The following is a 21,209-nucleotide window of genomic DNA, read 5'->3' on the forward strand; positions in this document are numbered from 1 at the left end:
AACTTTATATAGCTACAGTAAACATAAAATGGGACTTACGGACACTGAAGTGTTCACATCCTGTCAACTTATCAATAGCTTTACAGGCTTCCTCTGTCTTTAGCATTTCCTCTTGTCTTCTTTTACTTTCTGGATCATCATTCAAAATCTTGTTCCTCAGCCAGGTCAAATGATACACCCTAAGTCTGTTCTTATGGCCTGATAAATAAGATGGAGTGTTTTTATTCAGTCTATTTTTTTCATATATTAGAAAAACAAAACAATAAATGTATTTGGTCCTTTAACTAAATATTCTCATTAAAGTAGAACGCACTTTTAGAAAAAACTACACTACTAGGTTTTTCCCTTCAGAGTTTTTAAATATGATAGCAAAGTCTTTCTAAGCCTCTCACTTCCAAGAGATAGTCAAAATACCTATCAGCTACTTATGTGCCTGTCTGAAGAGAAGTAAAATACTTCTTTGGGACAGGATAAGACTGCGATGGTACAGCAACAGAATTACCATCCATTCATTCATACTTTGACTTTTATCTAAGTCATGATCCCTCTGGAATTCGGAGACCCAGAAGCTGTTCTTGGTAGTACGTATGTATGAGACGGACGTCTGATTTATTGACTGCTAGGAATACGGGGCTAGTGGGAAGGGTCTCTTTGTGCTCTTTCATTCCATCACACTTAAAAAATAAAAGCTTTATTATTTTTTTCTCAATCACATTTATCTTTGTTGTTAATTTCGTAATTGTAAACCCCAGCAAATTCTTACAATTCCTTCAGGAAAAACAAGCCATCGAATTACACACTTGTTTTCATACGTAGTGACTTTGTATTCATTTTTTACAGTTTATTGTTACAAAATTTCTAGGCCCAACAATAAGATTATTACTTATGTGATTAATTTTATATATGTTTTTACATGACATTTTTAAAGCAAAATTAGAATTCCGACATCTATGTGTATTTCCATTCTAATCTTAAGTGGTAGAATAAATTTGCACTCTAAACTATTAGGTATCTTTCTACACTGATGTTCTCAGTATTATTTGATGCAAAAATAATCCACATTTGACAAAAATTTAAGCATTAAAAAGGGCATATTTGGGTTAGAGAAAGCTGGATAAAAATTAAAGAGATCTTATCCAGATGTGCAGTCTCTAAGCCACCTAGATGTTTTCAAAATCTAAATATTACATCTGTGTACCTCAAACAATTATAAATGAATAAAATGAAACATGATAAAAAATCATGAAGCTTTAGCAAATCTATACAGGATTTTCTCCCCTAACCAAAACTTAAAGCAAAGTTAATAATTTTTAGGCATATACGAAATCATTAATTAATGTGCCATATAGCTATTAGGTATAGACAGGAAACACACAAACACATATAAATAACTTTAAATTAGCATCATTTTATTCTACAGTTAAACCATTTTTTTAACTTTTCTATCCTTTTGTCAGTTGTCTTTTGCCTATAGTTGACTTCAGTACTAATGTTTTCTAATACCAGGTAATGTTTACTAATGACAATTATTACTAACATCTGTTTATTTGCTCTCTCGTATTCAGAGATTCGGGTTCTGGCTGACCAAAACTAAGAAGTTCAATTACTATGTGGGAGGAAGGGTATCTATTCTCATTACTAATCCTGTCTGTAGATACTCATGATATGGAGCTGTCAGGGACAACAGAGTTTCATTTTTGTCCAATTATTGTCTACTTTGTTCTTTGTTGTTTCTAACACATTACAAGAAAGTATATGATGGATGTGGTCATCTGCACATGGGTGGGTGAAATTGTGAGTTGTAAAATTGCAAGTGGACACTCAGAAAAGACCTGAAAGATGTAAATGACTTGTTTTTTTCTCTTATCAAATAACCTAGGTGAGGTGCATCACAATCAAATATCCAGACACCAAAGGAGTGTGAGAAGTTAGTTTGAACTGTAAATAGAATGACCCAGCAATTGTACTACAATGTATTTACTCCAAAGATATAAATGTAGTGAAAAGAAGGGGCACATGCACCCAATGTGCATAGCAGCAATGGCCACAACAGCCAAATTGTGGAAGGAGCCGAGATATCTTTCAACAGATGAATGGGTAAAGAAGATGTGGTTTGTATATACAATGGAATATTACTCAGTCATCGGAATGGATGAATACCCACCGTTTGTATCGACATGGGTGGAACTGGAGGGGGTTATGCTAAGTGAAGTAAGTTAAGCAAAGTAAGACAATTATCATGGTTTCACTCATATGTGGAATATAAGCATTAGTGCAGAAGACCATAGGGGAAAGGAGGGAAATCTGAAGGGGGAAAAATCAGAGAAGGAGATGAACCATGAGAGACTATGGACCCCAGGAAAAAAACTAAGGGTTTCAGAGGGGGAGGGTGTTGAGGGAAGGGGTAGTAGGGTTATGGGTATTAAAGAGGGCACGTGTTACAATGAGCACTGGGTGTTATGGGTAACTTAAGAATCTTTTAACACTACCTCAAAAACCAATGATGTACTATACAGTGGTTAACTGAACATAATAAAAAAAAAACTATAAATAGATAAGAAAACATAAGTAGGGAAGTTTGGTGTCCCAATTTAAGGTTATATTTAAAGTGCTTTCCTATGAATACTTTTACCTAAGAAAGTCTTTAGCCTAGTTTGGAACCTAATTAATCTACATAATTACTTAGCTAATTTTAGTTCTTAAACAAACCGGAGATGGTAATCAGCAAATTGAGTGGCTCTACAACTTGAATCTGACGGAATGGTCTTCGCTTTATCAGTTTAATGATGTCTGCCTTTCCACTTCTGTCCATCAGATACAGATTAGATCGGGTTCCCAACAGCAAATTCACTCCTGTTTGCATATAAAAAGAAGGTGCTATATTAGTTAGGATTATATTTTTATAATTGAATTTATATTAGCACTTTTGCAATTACAGTGTGCTGGTCTGTGCAAAGATGACATATCACTTTAGGCTAATGTTAACCTCATACTGTGTAACAATGAACTCTACCAATAAAACAAATTTCTCTGAAATACATTAAAATGTAGAAGACAATAACTTCTGGCAATATTTCTACTGGCTGGTGCCTGGCGTGGCATCTCAAAAGGAGAACTTTATAAATAGTGGAATCCTAAACTTTATAAAAATCAGTCAGCCTTTCTGAAAATTACCATTAAACATAAAGGATGTCTAGTGAATATGAATAATTCAATTTGGTTGATTCCTCATTCTTAATTATAACTAAGGGTTTAATGCTTTTACAGTACTTATATGAAAATTATTTCTAAATTGGGTGAGTCTGTTCATGCATATATTAAAAAACTTACATTGCAAAGTACCTGCCTGTGAAAGTAATTCCTACTTTTATGTATCTAAATTCCTACATTCTGATCTTTGTCTCCTGGCTCTATTCATTCAAATATAAACACCGTTAAAAAGATTGAATGAAAGGGCTGAAATAGAAGATTAAGATAAATTATAATATACTTCAAACCACTGTGGGAGTTTTCCCCATAACCTGAGACATAGGAAAAATGTAGCCAAGTAATATAATGGAGAGCACTTCAGTGTTTTCCTTTTGCTTGGAGACTATTTGTATTTCAAAGATATAAGGAAAAAAGACAAGTGTTTCTGCTTTCATTTTTCTATTCTGTCCTTTACCAGCTCTCTAAATAAAGACTTGTTGCAGATTTAGGAATTGCATTTACTCTCAAAGAGGAATCATAGAGGGAGGGGAAAATACAGTCCATTTTGACTGCAATTTTTTTATTTTTCAAAATACAAAACCATGAGTTAGAAAAATGAATTATTAGACATTAATTAGATCTCTGGGTAGTTGATGGACTGAAATGATAATGCGGTAAACTCTGCTTTCTTGTTATCTGACACAATACAGTAACTTTGATAGTAACATATTTTTTTCTAAGTTATTCAATCATATAGCTATAATGTTTGCTACACTGCTCTATTTTTAATTTAAAATTCTGTCTTCTGTTCAAACATGCAGTAAGCAAAATCTATGAAATTGCAAGTCAGAGGTTGGCATTTACTTTGAATTTCTTCCCTCCCATTTATTTATTCTGTTTCATTTATGATTCACACTGGCTTGAGGAAAAATATTGTCAGAGCCCTACTAATATGGTTATAATTCTTCTAGAGTAAAGGACTGAAAAAAAATCTATCAAAGTTAAGACATTATCAAAGGTCGTACAGATAGCTAATAGACACATGAAAAGATACTCAACGTCGCTCATCATCAGGGAAATACAAATCAAATTACAATAAGATACCACCTTAAACCTGTCAGAATGGCTAAAATTAACAACACAGGAAATAGCAGATGTTGGTGAGGATTTGGTGAAAGGGGAACCCTCTTATTACTTTTGGTGGGAATGCAGTCTGGTACAACCACTCTAGAAAATAGTATGGAGGTTCCATAAAAAGTTAAAACTAGAATTACCCTATAATCCAGAAATGGCACTACTAGGTATTTACCCAAAGAATATAAACATACTAATTCAAGGGGCTACATGCACCTCAATGTTTACAGCAGCATTATCAATAGCCAAATTATGGATATAGCCCAAGTGTCCATTGACCAAGGAATGGATAAAGAAGAAGAGGTATAAACACACACACACACACACAAACACACACAGGAATATTACTCAGCCACCAAAAATAATGAAATCTTGCCATTTGCAATGATGTAGTTGGAGCTAGAGAGTATTATGCTAAGTGAAATAATTCAGTCAGAGAAAGATAAACATGATTTCACTCATTTGTGAAATTTAAGAAAAAAAAAACCATATGAACATAAGGGGATGAAAAAGAGAGAGAGAGAGGCAAACCATAAAAGAGAACAAACTGAAGGTTGCTTAACAGAAGGTGGTAGGGGGCTGGGTTAAATGGGTGATGGGCATTAAGGAGGGAAATTGTTGTAATGAGCACTGGGTGTTATATATAAGTGATGAATCACTAAATTCTCTTCCTGAAACTAATATGACACTATATGTTAACTAACTAGAGTTTAGATAAGAACTTGAAACATTACAAAAGAGACATTATTGAAAGAACTTTCTCTACAAATCCACAAAATTATTTAAAAAACAAGAACATACAGAAATAGGTCCTGTAATACCTCATTAGTTATTAAATGCTACACACCATCTTAAAGTAAAAATACTAAACTCAGTTTTTTTAAAGATTTATTTCTTTATTCGACAGAGGGAGAGAGATAGCAAGAGAGGGAACACAAGCAGGGGGAATGGGAGAGGGAGAAGCAGGCTTCCCACTAAGCAGTGAGCCCAATGTGGGGCTTGATCTCAGGCTTCTGGGATCAGGACCCAAGCTGAAGGCAGATGCCTAACAACTGAGCCACCCAGACATACCACTAAGCTCAAATTTTTAAATAATCATAACCTAGTCCAATTTTATGTTTTATTCAAGTTAAAAAGAAAAACAGTAAAAAGGGAAGGAAGTGCAAATTCAAACACCAAACTGCCCTGAGTGAAAATAAATCAGTAAAAAAAAAGGAACATATTAGCTACTTTAAATGTATATTTTTATTTGTTTTATAATGATGTGGTAATAAGTGTTTTACATCTATGATTTTTCACAAGTTTGCTGCATTGATAAAAAATATATTCTTTTAAAAACAACTCAGTTTTAAGAAACAAAACTTACCCCACAAAGAACCGCAATAAATCTCAGAAGTGAATTCCTTCTCATACATGTGGATTAGTGGTTTTTTACATGCAGGAGACACATATAGTGGGTTAACATTGACTTCAGAGGGTCGTTTAGGTGGTTTCTCAGGTGCTTCCACCAATCCAGCATACACTGTGAAGAAGTAAGGGGAAGATACTCAGAGAAATTACTAGTGTATATACCATATGTACTTGAATGTTTCCACAAATAAGAGACATCCCAGAAAAGTTTCTTTTCCTTTACTGTATTTTATTTTTACTGGACGTATCATTTCTATAACTCCTAAACCATCAAATAACACAAATCATGATGGTTAAAATATATTTCTGAATATGAATATATTTCAAGTTACTGTGATAAGATTGCAGAAGAGAATCCAGATGAGATATTCAATTACTCAATTCTAGTTTAAATTCAGGTACCATAAAGCCTCAGTGAAGAGCATACCTTTTAAAGCATGTACCCATCTGAATTTATGTTAATTAAATATCAGAATGATTTCATTCTTTTCTGACCATGAACCAGTGTTCAAACACTGTAATGTGTGAACGGACTGCAGCATTTGGAGATTATATTAAATGCACTTACAGATGGCGCTGGCAAAGTCAGCATTTGCAGCTTTCCCAGAACCATTGGAAGAAGAGTGGCTGGCAGAAAAACCTGATTGTGTTGATGCTTCTGATATGTCCATGCTGTTATTCTCATCATCAGGTGCTGCAAGTGCAGCACCTGAGGCAATGGCATTTGAGGCCTCGCTTCTACCACCAGGCTCCTAAAAGAAGATCGAAAATCAATTTTGACTTCATTCAGTGATTAGCTGTGAAAGAAATACAATATGCCTAGAGGTCATTTGAAAAACAGAATGCAAAATTTTAGCATCTATAATTCTGCATCCTTTGAAAATCCACATTTATCATATGAATTCATCAATGTTATCAGAAGAGAGAGAACTAACCTATATTGAAACAACTGATGTCAAAGGAAAAATTCAAGGAGCTTAAAATCCCAAGATGTGCAATTTGGGGCCTAATGTTAGTGGAATTTTTATTATATACTAGAATCCTTAACAACAACCTAAAAAGTAAGTGTAATTATCTCCATTTTACTTATAAGGAAACAAAAGCTTAGCAAAGCTAAATAATTTATTCAAATCATAAAGATAAAGTAGGGGAACCAGAGAACCAGAGTTTGAAGCCAAAGTCTGATTTCAAACGCTATGCTATGCTATGCTAAACAGCCACTTGAAAAGATAAAAAACTACCAGAGTTGGGGGTATCAATTTTACTTTGTCAAATGACAAAGCTAAAGATGGAAAAATCAAGCAACACAAATTTAAGGGTGTGACTCTGCCTCACTGAAAATCTAGCTGGCTTCCATTAACTTACATAGAAGAAACTCAAGGATAAAAGCCACAAAATTTAACAGAATTTATGTGGGATGCCATATCTTGTGGAAAAATATACCAACTTTTATTGGTGAGACTGTCTGTTGATAAGCATTTATTTGCATCTAAACAGTGATTCTTTACATTGAGAGAACTGTGCTGCCCTGTCAAAGACTTGTTTTTATGAACTTTCCAACCACAAAAGTGTTGTATGGTAACATGTCCTTTCAAATTAAAATGAGAGGAATGTCTACTCACTCCCTAAATATCAAAAACATTCCTTGCAATCACTGGAGATACTGGGGGAGGTATGAAGACTGTGATGGGACATCCAGATTTAAAGTCTTTAAGATAGGTAAGTAGGGAGGGAGGGTGGGAGAGGGAGAAAGAGAGAGAGAGACTTTCCCACTCATACTGCTTTCCCATTGGAAACTATTTAGGATGTTTCCTTCCTTCATTGATTTCTTCCATAATTATTGTATCTATCATAAACCAAGTCCTAGGTTGGGTCCTGGGATTGGGTGAGTGGGTAAAGTAATCAATAATAGATTAAACATAGTTCCTGCCCTTTTTTCCCACATTTATAAAAAAGATTTTATTTATTTATTTGACAGAAAGGGAGATCACAAGTAGACAGAGAGGCCGGCCGGGGGGGGGGGGGGAGCAGGCTCCCTGCCAAGCAGAGACCTGATGTGGGGCTTGATACCAGGACCCTGAGATCATGACCTGAGCCAAAGGCAAAGGCTTAACCCACTGAGCCACCCAGGTGCTCCTACTGCCTGCCTTTTAAGAGTTCACAATCTAGTATGATAGAAAAACAAGTCAACAACCAAATACTATGTCACAAGTAATAAAATGAAACTATAGGCAAAATGCTCAATAATGGAGGAGAATATAATTCCATCTTGAAAAGTCAAAGATGATATATGAGTTGTATCATGAGAATGACTAAACAAGCAGAGAATACAAGAGGGCACAGCCTTATAGACAGAGGGAACAGCTTACACAAGGGCACTAATTCATGAAGGAACTTGGCATCTTGTAAGCCAGTTTGTGTTGATAGGTAGCAGGCTAGGAAAGTAAATTGCATTATTTACTCTGTCCAGAATCTCACCTGTGTTTTCAGATATTCAAATACTCCCTATTAGTCAAGAATTAGTTCAAATATCATATGCCCTAGGAAATATTCTTTATGACCATTCCTATTGATCTAGCACCTGTGAAACTATTTGAGTATTTTTTTAGAAAAAATTTTAATTGTGTTCAGTTAGCCAACATATAGTACCTCATTAGTTTTTGATGTAGTGTTCAATGATTCATTAGTTGCATATAACACCAAGTACTCATCACCACACATACCCTCCTTAATACCCATCACCTGGTTACCACCCCCCTCCCTTCTGTAACCCTCATTTTGGTTCCCAGAGTCCAGAGTCTCTCATGGTTCGTCTCCATCTCTGATCTCTTCCCATTCAGTTTTCCCTCCCTTCCCCTATGGTCCTCCACGATATTCCTTATGTTTCACATGTGAATGAAACCATATGATAATTGTCTTTCTCTGCTTGACTTATTTCACTTTACATAATCCCCTCCAGTTCTATCCATGTTGAAGCAAATCATAGGTATTCATCCTTTCTGATGGCTAAGTAGTATTCCAATGTAAATATGACCACATCTTTATTCATTCATTTGTTGAAGGGCATCTTGACTCCTTCCACAGTTTAGATATAAACAAGATGTCAGAAATAGACTTCAGGGTAGCAATCATGAAGTTAATAGCTAGGCCTGAAAAAAGCATTAGTGACAATATAAAATCTCTAAGGGCAGAAATGAGATCTAATCAGGTCATACTTAAAATTGCTATGAATGAGATACAGTCTAAACTGGATACTATTTGAATATTTTAAGCACATTTATAAAGTCAGTAATGTTTTTTGAATGATAAAATCATTGCCTAACACAATATGTTACTTACATTTAAACTGTATGTGTTAATAGTTCCTCAAAAAGTGAATATAGAATCTAACAATGGCAGTCTAGCAATTCTACATTTAGGTATTCCACTCCTGGGTAAATAGCTCAAATAATGGAAAACAGGCAATCTACAACACATAGTTATATACCGATGTTTACAGCAACATTATTCATGATAGCCAAAAGGCGAAAACAACCCAAGTGCCCATCAACAGATGAATGGATAAACAAAATGTGATATATTCATACAATAAAATATTATTCAGCGTTAAAAAGGAAGAAAATTCTGATACTTGCTACAACATGGTTGAACCTTGAAAATATTATGCTATGTGACACAAAAGGACAAATATTGTGTGATCTGGATATATAAGGTTCTTAGAAAGTAGAACAGAGGTTACTTGGGACTGGTAGGAGGGACAATAGGGAGTTAATTATTTAGTTGTTTAGGATGATGAAAAAGCTCTAGAAGTGAGTAGTAATAATGTCTGTACAACATTGTGAATGTACTTAATGCCACTGAATTGTACACTTAAAGTAGTAAAGATGGAAAATTCTGTTATGTAAATTTTACAATGATAACTTCCCAGAAAAATAAATTGTATATGTTAAGAGACACTACCTCAAATGTGTAATCTCAATAATAAAGAGATTTTGTCCCTGGAAATAAATAGGAACCATCCAAATGAGAAGAAGTTAAAATCTACAGCTATAAATTAAAATGGTTAAGGCTTTGGTTAAAAGTTAAAAATATATTTGAAATGACTGGAAATGTGACATATCACATGAAAAAAATAAATTTACAAAGAGAAGAATTCATTGTCCTTTTTATTTTTTTTTCTCCTTTTCAAATGGTGCATTACCTCCTGTTGATGTTCAAAGTCGTGGGATGTTGGTCTCTCCAATCCTTGACTATCTGTCTCTGACAAATTTTCTCCTCCACTGAGTTCAAGGGCTCCACTTTCTTCCTTGGTACCACTGATTCCCTTACCTCCATTAACTTCCTTAACTCTTCTTCCATTGCCTATATTGGCTCCAAGTTCTTCATGGTCTCTAATGGCTACACTGCCCCCACTGGCTACATTTTCTCCATGGTCTCTACTGACTCTCTGACTTCCATAGCTGCAGCAGGTCTCTTCTCCACCATCACTTCCATCTCTACCATCTTGCTTGCAGCTTCCATCTCTGTCATAGCTTGTTCTGATAACAAGATCCAATTAATGATAGAAAGCCACTGAACAAAAATACATTTGAAAGTCAGCAAATAAAACAGAATTAGGATGTATCTGATACATATGTAGTATCTCTAGGAATGTTTTTGCTCTATGTGAACACTATTGGTATGATATGGACAAGAAAAATACCCCTATATCTTGTCAATCTTAAATACTGAATTAACACCATAGCCACCATCAATTTCCTGACTGCACATGGATTGCAGATGGAAGAGAGCTTGCATATTTTATTAGGAACATGTGTTAGGCTAGCAGCAAAAACATGTTTTATTTTGGGGTGGTTGCTTAAATAATAGACTACATGCATTTGCAACTTCACAGCCACATAAATGATTAAGCCCCTATTTCTGGCACAACCACAATATAATTGAATACTTATTTTTTGCAATTTATTTAATTTCTGTTAATTTTAACATGGGCCTTGATTTTCTAACATGTGTATTAACTACTTTGCTAAAGAATCCCATTTATTTTTCTATTACTACCACCAGGAAATTCAGTAATATAGATCTCATTAAGATAAGATAGTCATTTATTTAGTTGCTGAAACAGCAACCTTACCAAATGTCACAATGATTTTTTGCATTAAAGACAACATATCCAGGTACCTATGATAATCCTAAAAGCAAATTTACTTGACAATTAAATTCCTGGTAGATTTTTTTAATTGACAAAAAAGAATAAAATGTTGAATAATTTGTAGTAAGTTCTGCCATGTATATCTACCTAATAACATTTGAAGATTAACAAAACAATATATGGATTTCAATATTATAAAGTAAACAATTCTCCCACTGTTAATCATTTTTCTACAAATGTAAACATTTACTATATTAAGTAATCTTCTTTGAGAACATTTTGAATATAAACCATGTACATACAAATAAGAATACACTGGCCTGTTTAGAGCAGGAGATAGAAACTATATATATATGGCAAACAACTGGTGGCATTCCAAAAATATCACTTCACTAAATATTACCACTTCTGGCAGTTGCTATGTAAGAAGATAAAATTGACTAAGTACTGAAATTAGTTATAGCAGTTTGCAGAATTCCAAAAATAATTCTGTTAGTACATTTCAGCCTAAAATTATCAAGTGAAAAATAAAGGTTACAATTCATTTTTCTCAGCAAATTTGAAGATTTTGTATGCAAATATCAGGGCTTCCTCTTACAGCTATTAAGTGGCACACTATTTGTCACCTCATTTCATATACTCACTGTGGTTTTAGAGGGTAAGATCATTCAGTAACATTATTTTTAATAGAAACATGAATAAATGGCAGTTATAAGTAACTTAATACTTGAATACTAATAAAATATAGTATACAAAAATTCAAAATTGTTTTGCATTAAAATAATTTAAAATCTATTATTGAAAATCAACCATTTATGAATATGCAAGTGCAATTCATTCATCCTCTTGGTCATAAAATCTGAAAGTAAAACAAAGGTGCAAACAGTTCTGAAATTTTAAAACTTTGGTAGTGCAAATAATGAAGAAAAACCAACCTTGGCCAACAAGGGGCATCATCATGATTATTGGCTTTGTCATCTATAGTTCCATAATTGTCATTATCTTCATAGTCTTCACCGACATCATTAGCCGGATCAACCTTGCTATCCAAGTCAGCATTGCCATTGTCATGATCATAGGTATCCTCGTATACATCATTAGAATCAGCATCATCACCATCAGTATCAGCACCAGTATCATAGAGTTCAACATAATCACCATCCTCTTCAGGTGGCTGAATGACAGGTGCAGGAGTTAACCAATCATTCCGGAAGATTTCAGAGAGTGCATTATAGCCTACCCATTCATTTGTCAAGTAAACAGGGGGTGATATTTTTCCTACTTTAAATCCATCTGGAACCTGTGTGCACAAGAAAGGTTAATGTAGTCTCAGTAGCCTTTCATTTCCTTCTAAATTGGAAAGTTTCCATGCTGACAATATTTTAAAATACATTTTCAATTGAAGTGAAGATTTTTACTCACTAGATAAAGAAATATTTTTGTGGGGATGAGATGTCAAAACCCAAACTTCAGGCTATGATCATTAGTGGACTTTCTGGCTCACACAGGGCAAAATTTACTCTTTTTTATTACCCCTACTTCTCTAATGAGGAGTAGACATTTCATTTTGGTGACAGAATATAACAGATTATTTGGTGTCCTATAGAAGATATAGTTACTTTTTTCTTTTGTTTTATTCTCTGATATTAGGATTAACACATAGTCTTAAAATGGGTATGTTAATTTTCCAGCTTAGTTTTGTACATAGGTTGTCTTGAAGTAGATCAAACACTTCTAATAAACAAATTAATATAAAGCTACCTTTATAAGTGTCATATAATCAACCTTTAGGCAATCTGAAAGAGATTGTGTATATGGTAGGGTAGGAGTAATTACAAAAATAAAATGAAATGACCTGAAATCATAAGGCAAAAACAATTGGAAGAATGTTATATGCTATCAGAGAGCATTTTATTTCTCCCAAAATGTTGTTTTATGCATTGTGTTATCATCCAAGAAATTATATTAGATGAAAAGGGAACATCTAGCTTCTACTCCTTGATTTGAGATTAGCTTCTACAAAGACCTTTTTATCACTCCTCTGAATAGATTCTGATAAAAGAATGTTAATATAAAATATTTTATGATCAACTAAATGTTTCTCCACTTCAAATGTAATTTCTAGATTTCATATTCTGCATACTCACATAACAACGGAAATCTATCTTTGAAAGATTAATTAAAAAACTGAACACTTTGACCTTTCCCTCAAGTGAAGATGAAAATACACTGAAAAACATTTTTAAAAAACAGATAAATGTGTTAAGAGATAAGATGAAAACCTACGTGGACATCAACCAGCAACTTCTGATCAATAGTGGAATAAGGTGGTGATGACTGGGACCTCCTCCAGGTCACAGGACTCTCTTCCTCAGAAGAGTCTGTGGAATGACAAGAAGATATTAGTAACAGCGATGATTGCAGCCATTCCCTTTACTTTTATAGTGTACAGTTTTAATAACTTGATATTTTTTCCTGTTGCCTTTTTCCATTCAGGAAATATCACCTAATAAATCCTCATTCAGCCAGGATCCTAGATTCTGTTTGTGGGGGGAGTGACAGGCTCAAGGTTTTGTTGTCTGTAGATCTATATGGCTTTTCTGTTTTCAATATTAAGTGTACACTTGTTAAATATTTCTCTCTATCTGTGTAAGAAGATACCCAGTAAGACTGGTAGACAGTTGCATTTAAAATAATAATAATAATAATAATAATAATAATAATATGTACCAAGAATAGGAAGAGCTAGGTGATATCACTGGTCTCCCATATTAACCAGTAGAAAAAGAGCCCGAAAGTGTATTAGAAGATGATAGATTAGACAAAATTCTCAAGGGGAGATTTGACCCTTCAATCTTAATCCCCCAATTTCCACTCAATGATATATCTTGAAGTATTTCAATAGAGTTGAAAAGCAAACAACTGAAAAGAGACAAAACTTAACCCTTTTTATAAAGCTAGGAATCTTTCTATCGTGATGTTGTGCACTAGAATTTTTTGCAGTAATAGAAATGTTCTGTATCTGCATGTCTAATACAGTTGCCAGTAGTCACACATGGCTAGTGAGCATTTGCAATATTGCCAGTGGGGCTGAGGGGTTGACACTTTAAGTTTAGTTTTAATTTGGTTAGTTGTTATAATGTGCAGCTTGATTCCATAGTGTAAATATTTCCATATAAAATGCAAATTTAGGGACCCATAGCTGCTCAGTTGATAGAACATACAACTCTTGGATCTTGGGGTTGTGAGTACAAGCACCACATTGGGTGTAGAGATTAGTTAAATATTTTTAAAAATCTTTAAAAAATGCAAATGTATCTGGATTAGAAGGATGGATTTTTTAATATTAAGATTTATGGTATAGTAAGTAACATCTGTGGTTAAAATTCAGTGATAATATTTTGGGTCAGAAATCAGTAAATCTGGCTGATTATACATAGAAAAAGCTTCACCAATGGGTACTTACATCCTTGCTTATTTTTTTATGTGCTTGGATTTTAAAGATAAATAGTCCTATCCTTTTTTTTTTATTTGCAGCCTTGCTATATATAGCCAAGGTGTGGACCTTGCAATCCAAAAATCATGTATACACATATACTGCTATCTTTTGAGTATATTATCTAGAACACATCCTAAAATTTGTGTCTGCAACTTCTGGCATTGCACTTTTATGATTTATTATCTTTCTTCAGAAAATCATTTTTTCTCAAGTCCCTGTGTGTGTTGTTAGGCTAAATAAATTTGGGTGAGTGTTTGAGATTTTGAGGCAAATTTGTAGTAAGGTGTTCTGATTTCCTGAATAATAAAATACGTAATCTCATGGGAACTTCAAATGGCCTAGGTAGCACAAATAATAAAATAACAGAATTTTAGAGCTGAAAAGAACTTCAGCTATTATCTATCTACACAGAATCTATTCCCTTCTCACCCCCTCCCAATCAATGTTCATGACTGCTTTGGAAACCAATCTAAAATTTCCTTATTTTAGAAAAGGCAGTATGAATAAACCTTACATTTTTAGGTGTTTGCCCACTATTAGTAAAATTAGTCCTAGCCAAACCAGAAAGGTTCTGGGGAAAATATTCTTAAAGTTACTTTTGTTTCAGGTTTATTTTATTTCTCACAAGATAATATTCTATATAAGAGGACACTATTAAAATATTTCTACCATTATCTGAGTCTCCCAAGAAGAATGTGGGTTTTAAATTCAGGTCTTTGAAATATTTGATTTTGATAGAGTACACCTATATATCTTTTTTATTATTAACATTTTAATAAAATCTGTGTTCTACATTTTTACAGATGACTTGAGAACTCATTCAGGCATTTTGCCCTTGCTGAACTTATTTGGATTGCTTAAAAATACACAATGCCAGATTTTATCATCTAAAACCTAACTTTTGGCTCTGTTTATTTCAATATTTCAAAAATCTATTATTCATTTAAACTCTCAAAAGCACATCATAAGATAAAACACTTATTTTGAAATTCAATCACAAATTGTGAAGTTATTTTCTATTTTAAAACTTTTTCATGCATTTGAGTAAAAACATCAATTTGTAACATTTAAGGATGTTTATGAGATGTTTATATATGTTTATATATCTTACTTTGGGGTGGTGAAATAAATGGATAAAACACATGCCCACAACTTCTCTATCTAATACTTCAATAGCTAAAGGCTTGCCTATAAATTTTAGCCTGTTAGTCCTCTCTCAAGTTCCTTTCCCATATTTTTCATACATGGTACAGAAATCAAAGTTGACACCCACTTCCAGACACATTCCTAACTACTACACAACATAAAGAAAAAAACTTTAGAAAAATTATTTTCCATTTCTAAAGGTCACCACTGACCACCCAGTTGTCAAATTCAGTGGCCTCTTGGTCTTAATTCTATGTGGCTTCCCTAACACTTTTGACACATTACTTCTTGCAGTTCTTTCTTCACTTCTGAAATATAAACTGTTAAACATTAGCTTTGTGTTTTGACTGTTTAAACTCTGTACTTTGCATTACCTGATGCTGCTGGGCAGTTTTGAAGATTTTGCGAACTTCTTTGTCTGATGTCAATGGGCTTCTGAGATTGTTCCAAAACAGACTGCTGAGGAACACTAAATGAAAAGACAGAATACCATATGCCATGTCCCAATACTCACAAAGGGAATATACAGCTCAAAATCAAGACCAACAAAGAATTTGAGGTATATGGGTATATATCAAACTAAAAAGAAGTAGAGCTTAAGAAATATTTCAAATTCCCATTTTCCCTCAAATGTGCTATTTTATCTAGAACAGATAAATAATTTCCAAAATATAAATATAATGTTTCCATATAGTATACATTTCCTTCACATATCATATTAATTTCTAAAAATTCAATAAACTTACTTTCTGGTAATATTCAGACATTATATACCTAGTAACGCAGTGATAAATATAATAGTCTATGTGAGGATTTTAACAATATAAGAAGCTGTTACTAAAAAAGAAGCTGTTACTGTTATGTCAAATATTCCACTATTATTATCCTGATTTGGCCTTTACATTTTTAAGTGTCCTGTTCGTGATTTAGATAGATGGATGGACATAAATATAGGAAACTTTGTTTTTAATATTCAAATTCAGGGAATATTTAGAAAGGATTTTTGGACCTGTGCTGTTAAATTTTATGTCACTTTGGAATTTCTATATAGAAAAGGTTTTGGTTATTGATCTCAGCCTAGTACAGACAAGAGTCTTTTCTATGACCCTAAATTTCAGACTCAATATATTTGTTATTCATAAATTCAAAAATCTTTTTCTAATGGGAAGAGCCAATTCCAGTTAAAAAGCAATATTAATTTTTATGTATTGGATTTTGTTAAAGACATATCCCATGATACCAGAAAGATAAAAAAAAATTAAGCTGTTTTCTCCCTTTGTGGTCAGAAGGGCCATGACAACTTATTCATTGAAGGCAGAGAAAACAAAAGTTCTTAATCTTTCTCTCTAATTTTTCAAGATTTCTGCACACAAGTTAAGACTAAGGACATAAATATATGGGATTTAAAATAATAATGAGGTAGTAATATATATGCTTCATACCATACAGTCCAGTATCTTGAATATAGCAGGTGCTCAATAAATATGTAGCAAATGACTGAGTGAATGAATATAGGCTAAGTTCTGTCCATTATAATCTGGAGTTGGAAGGAGTATGATTTTCAAGAAAAATCTACATTAAAATTTAGCTTTCAGGGGCACCTGGGTGGCACAGTCAGTTAAGCGTCCAACTCTTGGTTTTGGCCCAGGTTGTGATCTCAGGGTTGTGAGACCCAGCCCCATGTCAGGCTCTGTGCTCAGCATGGAGTCTGCTTCAGATTCTCCCTTTCCCTCTGCCTCTCTTGCTTGTGCTCTTTCTCTCTCTCTAAAATAAATAAATCTTAAATAAATAAACAAGTAAATAAACAACTTTATGTAGCTTTCAAATATAATGCTTTCCACATGACATCTAAAATATGAAATAAGATCTTCAAAAATTACTGAACATCACCAATATTATAGAGATAAAAATATAGTTACCAATATAAAATATCATTGCTATAATACTGAGTTTTAGATTTGATTTTCTCCATAAGTCATTTTAAGCTTGCCCATTTCATGGCATTAATTTCTGAAGGAATTGTGTGTGTATTTTAACATGTAGCACATATACATGATATTAATGACATATTACATGACAAAATGTATAATTGAAGTACATGATACATATAAAGTTTCACATCTTTTTATTTTAAAGTACCAGTTGAAAGCTGTCAAATAATTCATTGACAGGTCTTTTATTAAATTGTGGGTCTTATCAGCTAATTATTAAACTAAATGACACTGAGACTACAGTATATCCAAATATGAAATATCTAGTTAATGAATTACTGCAGTTAAGGTTTTAAATACAAGATGAAGATATTGCTAATGACAATGTTTTCATTAATATTTTTTAGTTTTGACTTTACATAAAACTTATTATCAAATAAATATGCTTTAATTTTCCAGGTGATAGTAAATAGTGAGTAATTAGAATATATAAATCAGAGACACATACTTTGAAGAGATCTTGACACGGTGTTCACAATCCTGATTGTAAGTCTTTGAAGTAGATCTTTCTTGGACCTTAAAGACAATGAAATACTTTGGTAAAATTTTTTTTTAAAGATTTTATTTATTTATTTGACAGAGAGAGATCACAAGTAGGGAGAGAGGCAGGCAGAGAGAGAGAGGAAGCAGGTTCCCCGCTGAGCAGAGAGCCCGATGTGGGACTCGATCCCAGGACTCTGAGATCATGACCTGAGCTGAAGGCAGCGGCTTAACCCACTGAGCCACCCAGGCGCCCACTTTGGTAAAATTTTTAATTGTAAATTCCTTTGAGTTATTAATTAATGGGAAAATGCTTTTCTTCATATAAAGATAATTGACTAAAAATCCAACTTATGAAATCTGATTTTCATAATTAGATTATATTTTCATAATTACTTATAGTATAACATTAGAACTGCTTGACCATAATTTCTCATGGCATCCTTGAATTTTAGTATAGTAACAGATTCTGGAGATTATATAATCAAACACTCTAATTTTATTTTTGAGGAATCTGTACCTCAGAAAGGAAAAATCAACTCCCTAAGAATTTTACATAAATTAAAGAATATCTATAATCAGAATGTAGGTCCCTCAACTGCTAATTTAATGCTCTTTTTATGTTTTCATATTACTTTTATATCAAGTCCCAATTTATCACTCAGAATTTAAGCTCAAACTTCTCACTCACTCACCCTTTTAAGGTAACTCTAGATTTTCAAAAGTTGTAACACACATAAACACATCAATAAAATGTCTAAAGTGTCAAAAGTGTCCCACCTTCAAGTAAGTATGTTGTTTTTGCTTTACAATTGGACTGTAATGTCATAGTGTTCTAATACTTTTTTAATTCTAAATGATTTCGGTTTCTATTAATTGTTCGTTCATCTAATATAGTAAATACTTGAGAAAGAGCAAATAAAATGAGCCGGCATCCATCACTAAGGCAGATTTAATTTCTGCCAACATTAGTAGATAGGACCATGTAGTAATCCCTCACCTCATTTAGTTTTATATCATTAGGTTTCTACTTAAAATAGTTTTTAGCTAACCAAAAATAGGCTATTCTGACATTCAACGAAGCAGTCACAGTAGATTATTTAAACATTTTACATTTTAAAAAAATTAAGCATTATCATGTTGATAATGTCACTTTATAGTTTCTCAAAACTACATTAACTTTACTACACTATTTTCTCTCTACGTGGTGACACATCAAGGTTGTCTTTAAACTCTAACAGACACTTGGATAAGAAATGAAAAATGTTTGCTAAGTTCTTTATAGATTCTGGACACTAGTCCTTTATCTGGGATAAAAATATATGTTTAGAAAAAATAAAAAATTATATAAAAAAAAAAAAGAAATGAAAAATGTTAATTGTTCATGTTCTGCTACTGAGTGCTTCCAAATGTAACCAGATATTTAGCAGTATGCATGATAAGCATCTGACTTTTTCCACATTTGATTCAGATACCTGGCATCATATTGACCCCGTCTAGGCCTCTTGGTTTATGAAACTGATCTCAGAAAGTTACTGACACTAGTAAACCAGAGACAAGGATTACTCAGAAAGGATAAAGACCAAAATTAAGAAAATTAAGAAAAGCTAATGCCTGATATGAATTGGCTGTTTTGGTTCAAAAAATGGGAAGATGATTTGTATGAATAGCATATGTGAGGAAAATGATGCATTCCAGAACAATCAGGCACAACTCATTATATTTCCTGCTTAAAAATTCATGCTTAAAGGTATCTAAGAGTTGCATGCTTAGATATGCTTCGATATAAGTAGGTGTAAAGTCATACACCTAAGAGTTATCTAAGAGTTATCTAAGAGTAGGTGTAAAGTCATAATTTAATAAGGCAGAGAGAGAGAGACATAGGGCCTTTTGTATTTAAATAATACAACCCAGCTTATGTTCCTTCTGCCAGTGGTTAGTAATTATAAAGAGATACTCTGTTATTCATTTCAGAGGACTGTTAGTATCAGAAGTAACATATTTAAAAAGGAAAACTGTCCATGAAAGACATCATAGGACTACCCGAAGCATCTAGAAGAAATATAGTCATCTGGGGCCCTTGTGCTGATTAAGAACAACAATGAGACTCCTGACCCACTATTAGTAAGGCAAGAATTTCTGAGTCCTTCACCCAACAATCTGCTCATCCTTAGTGACCAAGATATTTTTAGATGGCTAGCTGTTAGGAATGCTGGATGATGATAATAACTTGTCCACATGGAAACTGAAACTGCAACTTGGACCTCACTAATACCCTAAGCTAAATGCTGTTAATATAGTTGTGAAAACGGAAGTCAACATGGACATGAGGACTGACTTGATTATTCATATAAGTGTAAAAAAATAAACCACAGATTAAATGACCCAGACCCTGTCATAAACTACATCCCAGAATAATCAAGGGAAAAGATATGTGTGATTATGTTACAACCTGAATGACTCAAGGTTTTTATGGGCAATATTTTTACTTAAAAGAATGAATGACAAAAAAACCTATGATTATTCAACTTGGATATTTGGCAGGCATTTTATTTAAAATCAATGAAGTTAGGCTGTCAATTCAAGGAAAAAAGAACAACTGATGTTATTTGTTAGCAATGATAAAATAGAGTTTTGAAGTGAAAATTAAAATTTTAGATTTATTATCTGTCACCATGTACTTGACTTATCAATACTCAATCATTTTTCTGATGAATTGGTGACATTAACAAATGCTGTTTATTGATGTTGTATAATGAAATGTGTAAATATTTGGAAAAATCTACATACACACTGAACCAATGTTATCCAACTGACCAATGTATGAGGATAAAAAATTACGAGTGAGAAAAACATCTATTCATAGCATACAATAGAACAATGGATTTTAATATTTCTGAATATGCAAATTTTTACTGATAGGGTTTTAAATTCCACTTCTGTAGTTTTGGTATATTATCAAAGAATTTCCACAATTATCTGAAAAAGCTATGAAAATCCTTTCTTCCCAACTACTTATATGTGAGAAGCCAGCTTTTACTCATATACTTCAACCTAAACATATGGCAAAAAATTGAATGCAGAAACAGATAGGACAATCCAGTTGTTTTCCATTAAATAAAATGGAAAATCGTTTTTTATTAAAATTTTGTTTCCTATGTTGACATATGTTGACATAGAATACTTTTATTTACTTTTAAATGAATTA

General features: G+C 33.1%; 1 protein-coding gene across 4 annotated transcripts in view; it reads right to left on the reverse strand.

Annotated features, from left to right (window-relative positions):
• The window catches only part of NRK (Nik related kinase), a 134,937-nt gene that overhangs the window by 17,977 nt on the left and 95,751 nt on the right, over positions 1–21,209 (reverse strand). For 3 of the 4 annotated variants that reach the window (XM_082717418.1, XM_082717417.1, XM_082717420.1), the window contains exons 15-23: positions 17,970–18,037; positions 15,905–15,999; positions 13,172–13,266; positions 11,821–12,185; positions 9,935–10,271; positions 6,302–6,485; positions 5,690–5,845; positions 2,710–2,853; positions 40–198 (exon numbers count right to left, since the gene is read on the reverse strand). In XM_082717418.1, the coding sequence (XP_082573544.1) occupies positions 40–198; positions 2,710–2,853; positions 5,690–5,845; positions 6,302–6,485; positions 9,935–10,271; positions 11,821–12,185; positions 13,172–13,266; positions 15,905–15,999; positions 17,970–18,037 (1,603 nt within the window). The remainder of the gene's footprint in view (positions 1–39; positions 199–2,709; positions 2,854–5,689; positions 5,846–6,301; positions 6,486–9,934; positions 10,272–11,820; positions 12,186–13,171; positions 13,267–15,904; positions 16,000–17,969; positions 18,038–21,209) is intronic. The other variant, XM_082717419.1, reaches the window with a different exon arrangement.

This window comes from Mustela nivalis (genome assembly GCF_964662115.1).
Source record: "Mustela nivalis genome assembly, chromosome: X".
NCBI lineage: Eukaryota > Metazoa > Chordata > Mammalia > Carnivora > Mustelidae > Mustela > Mustela nivalis.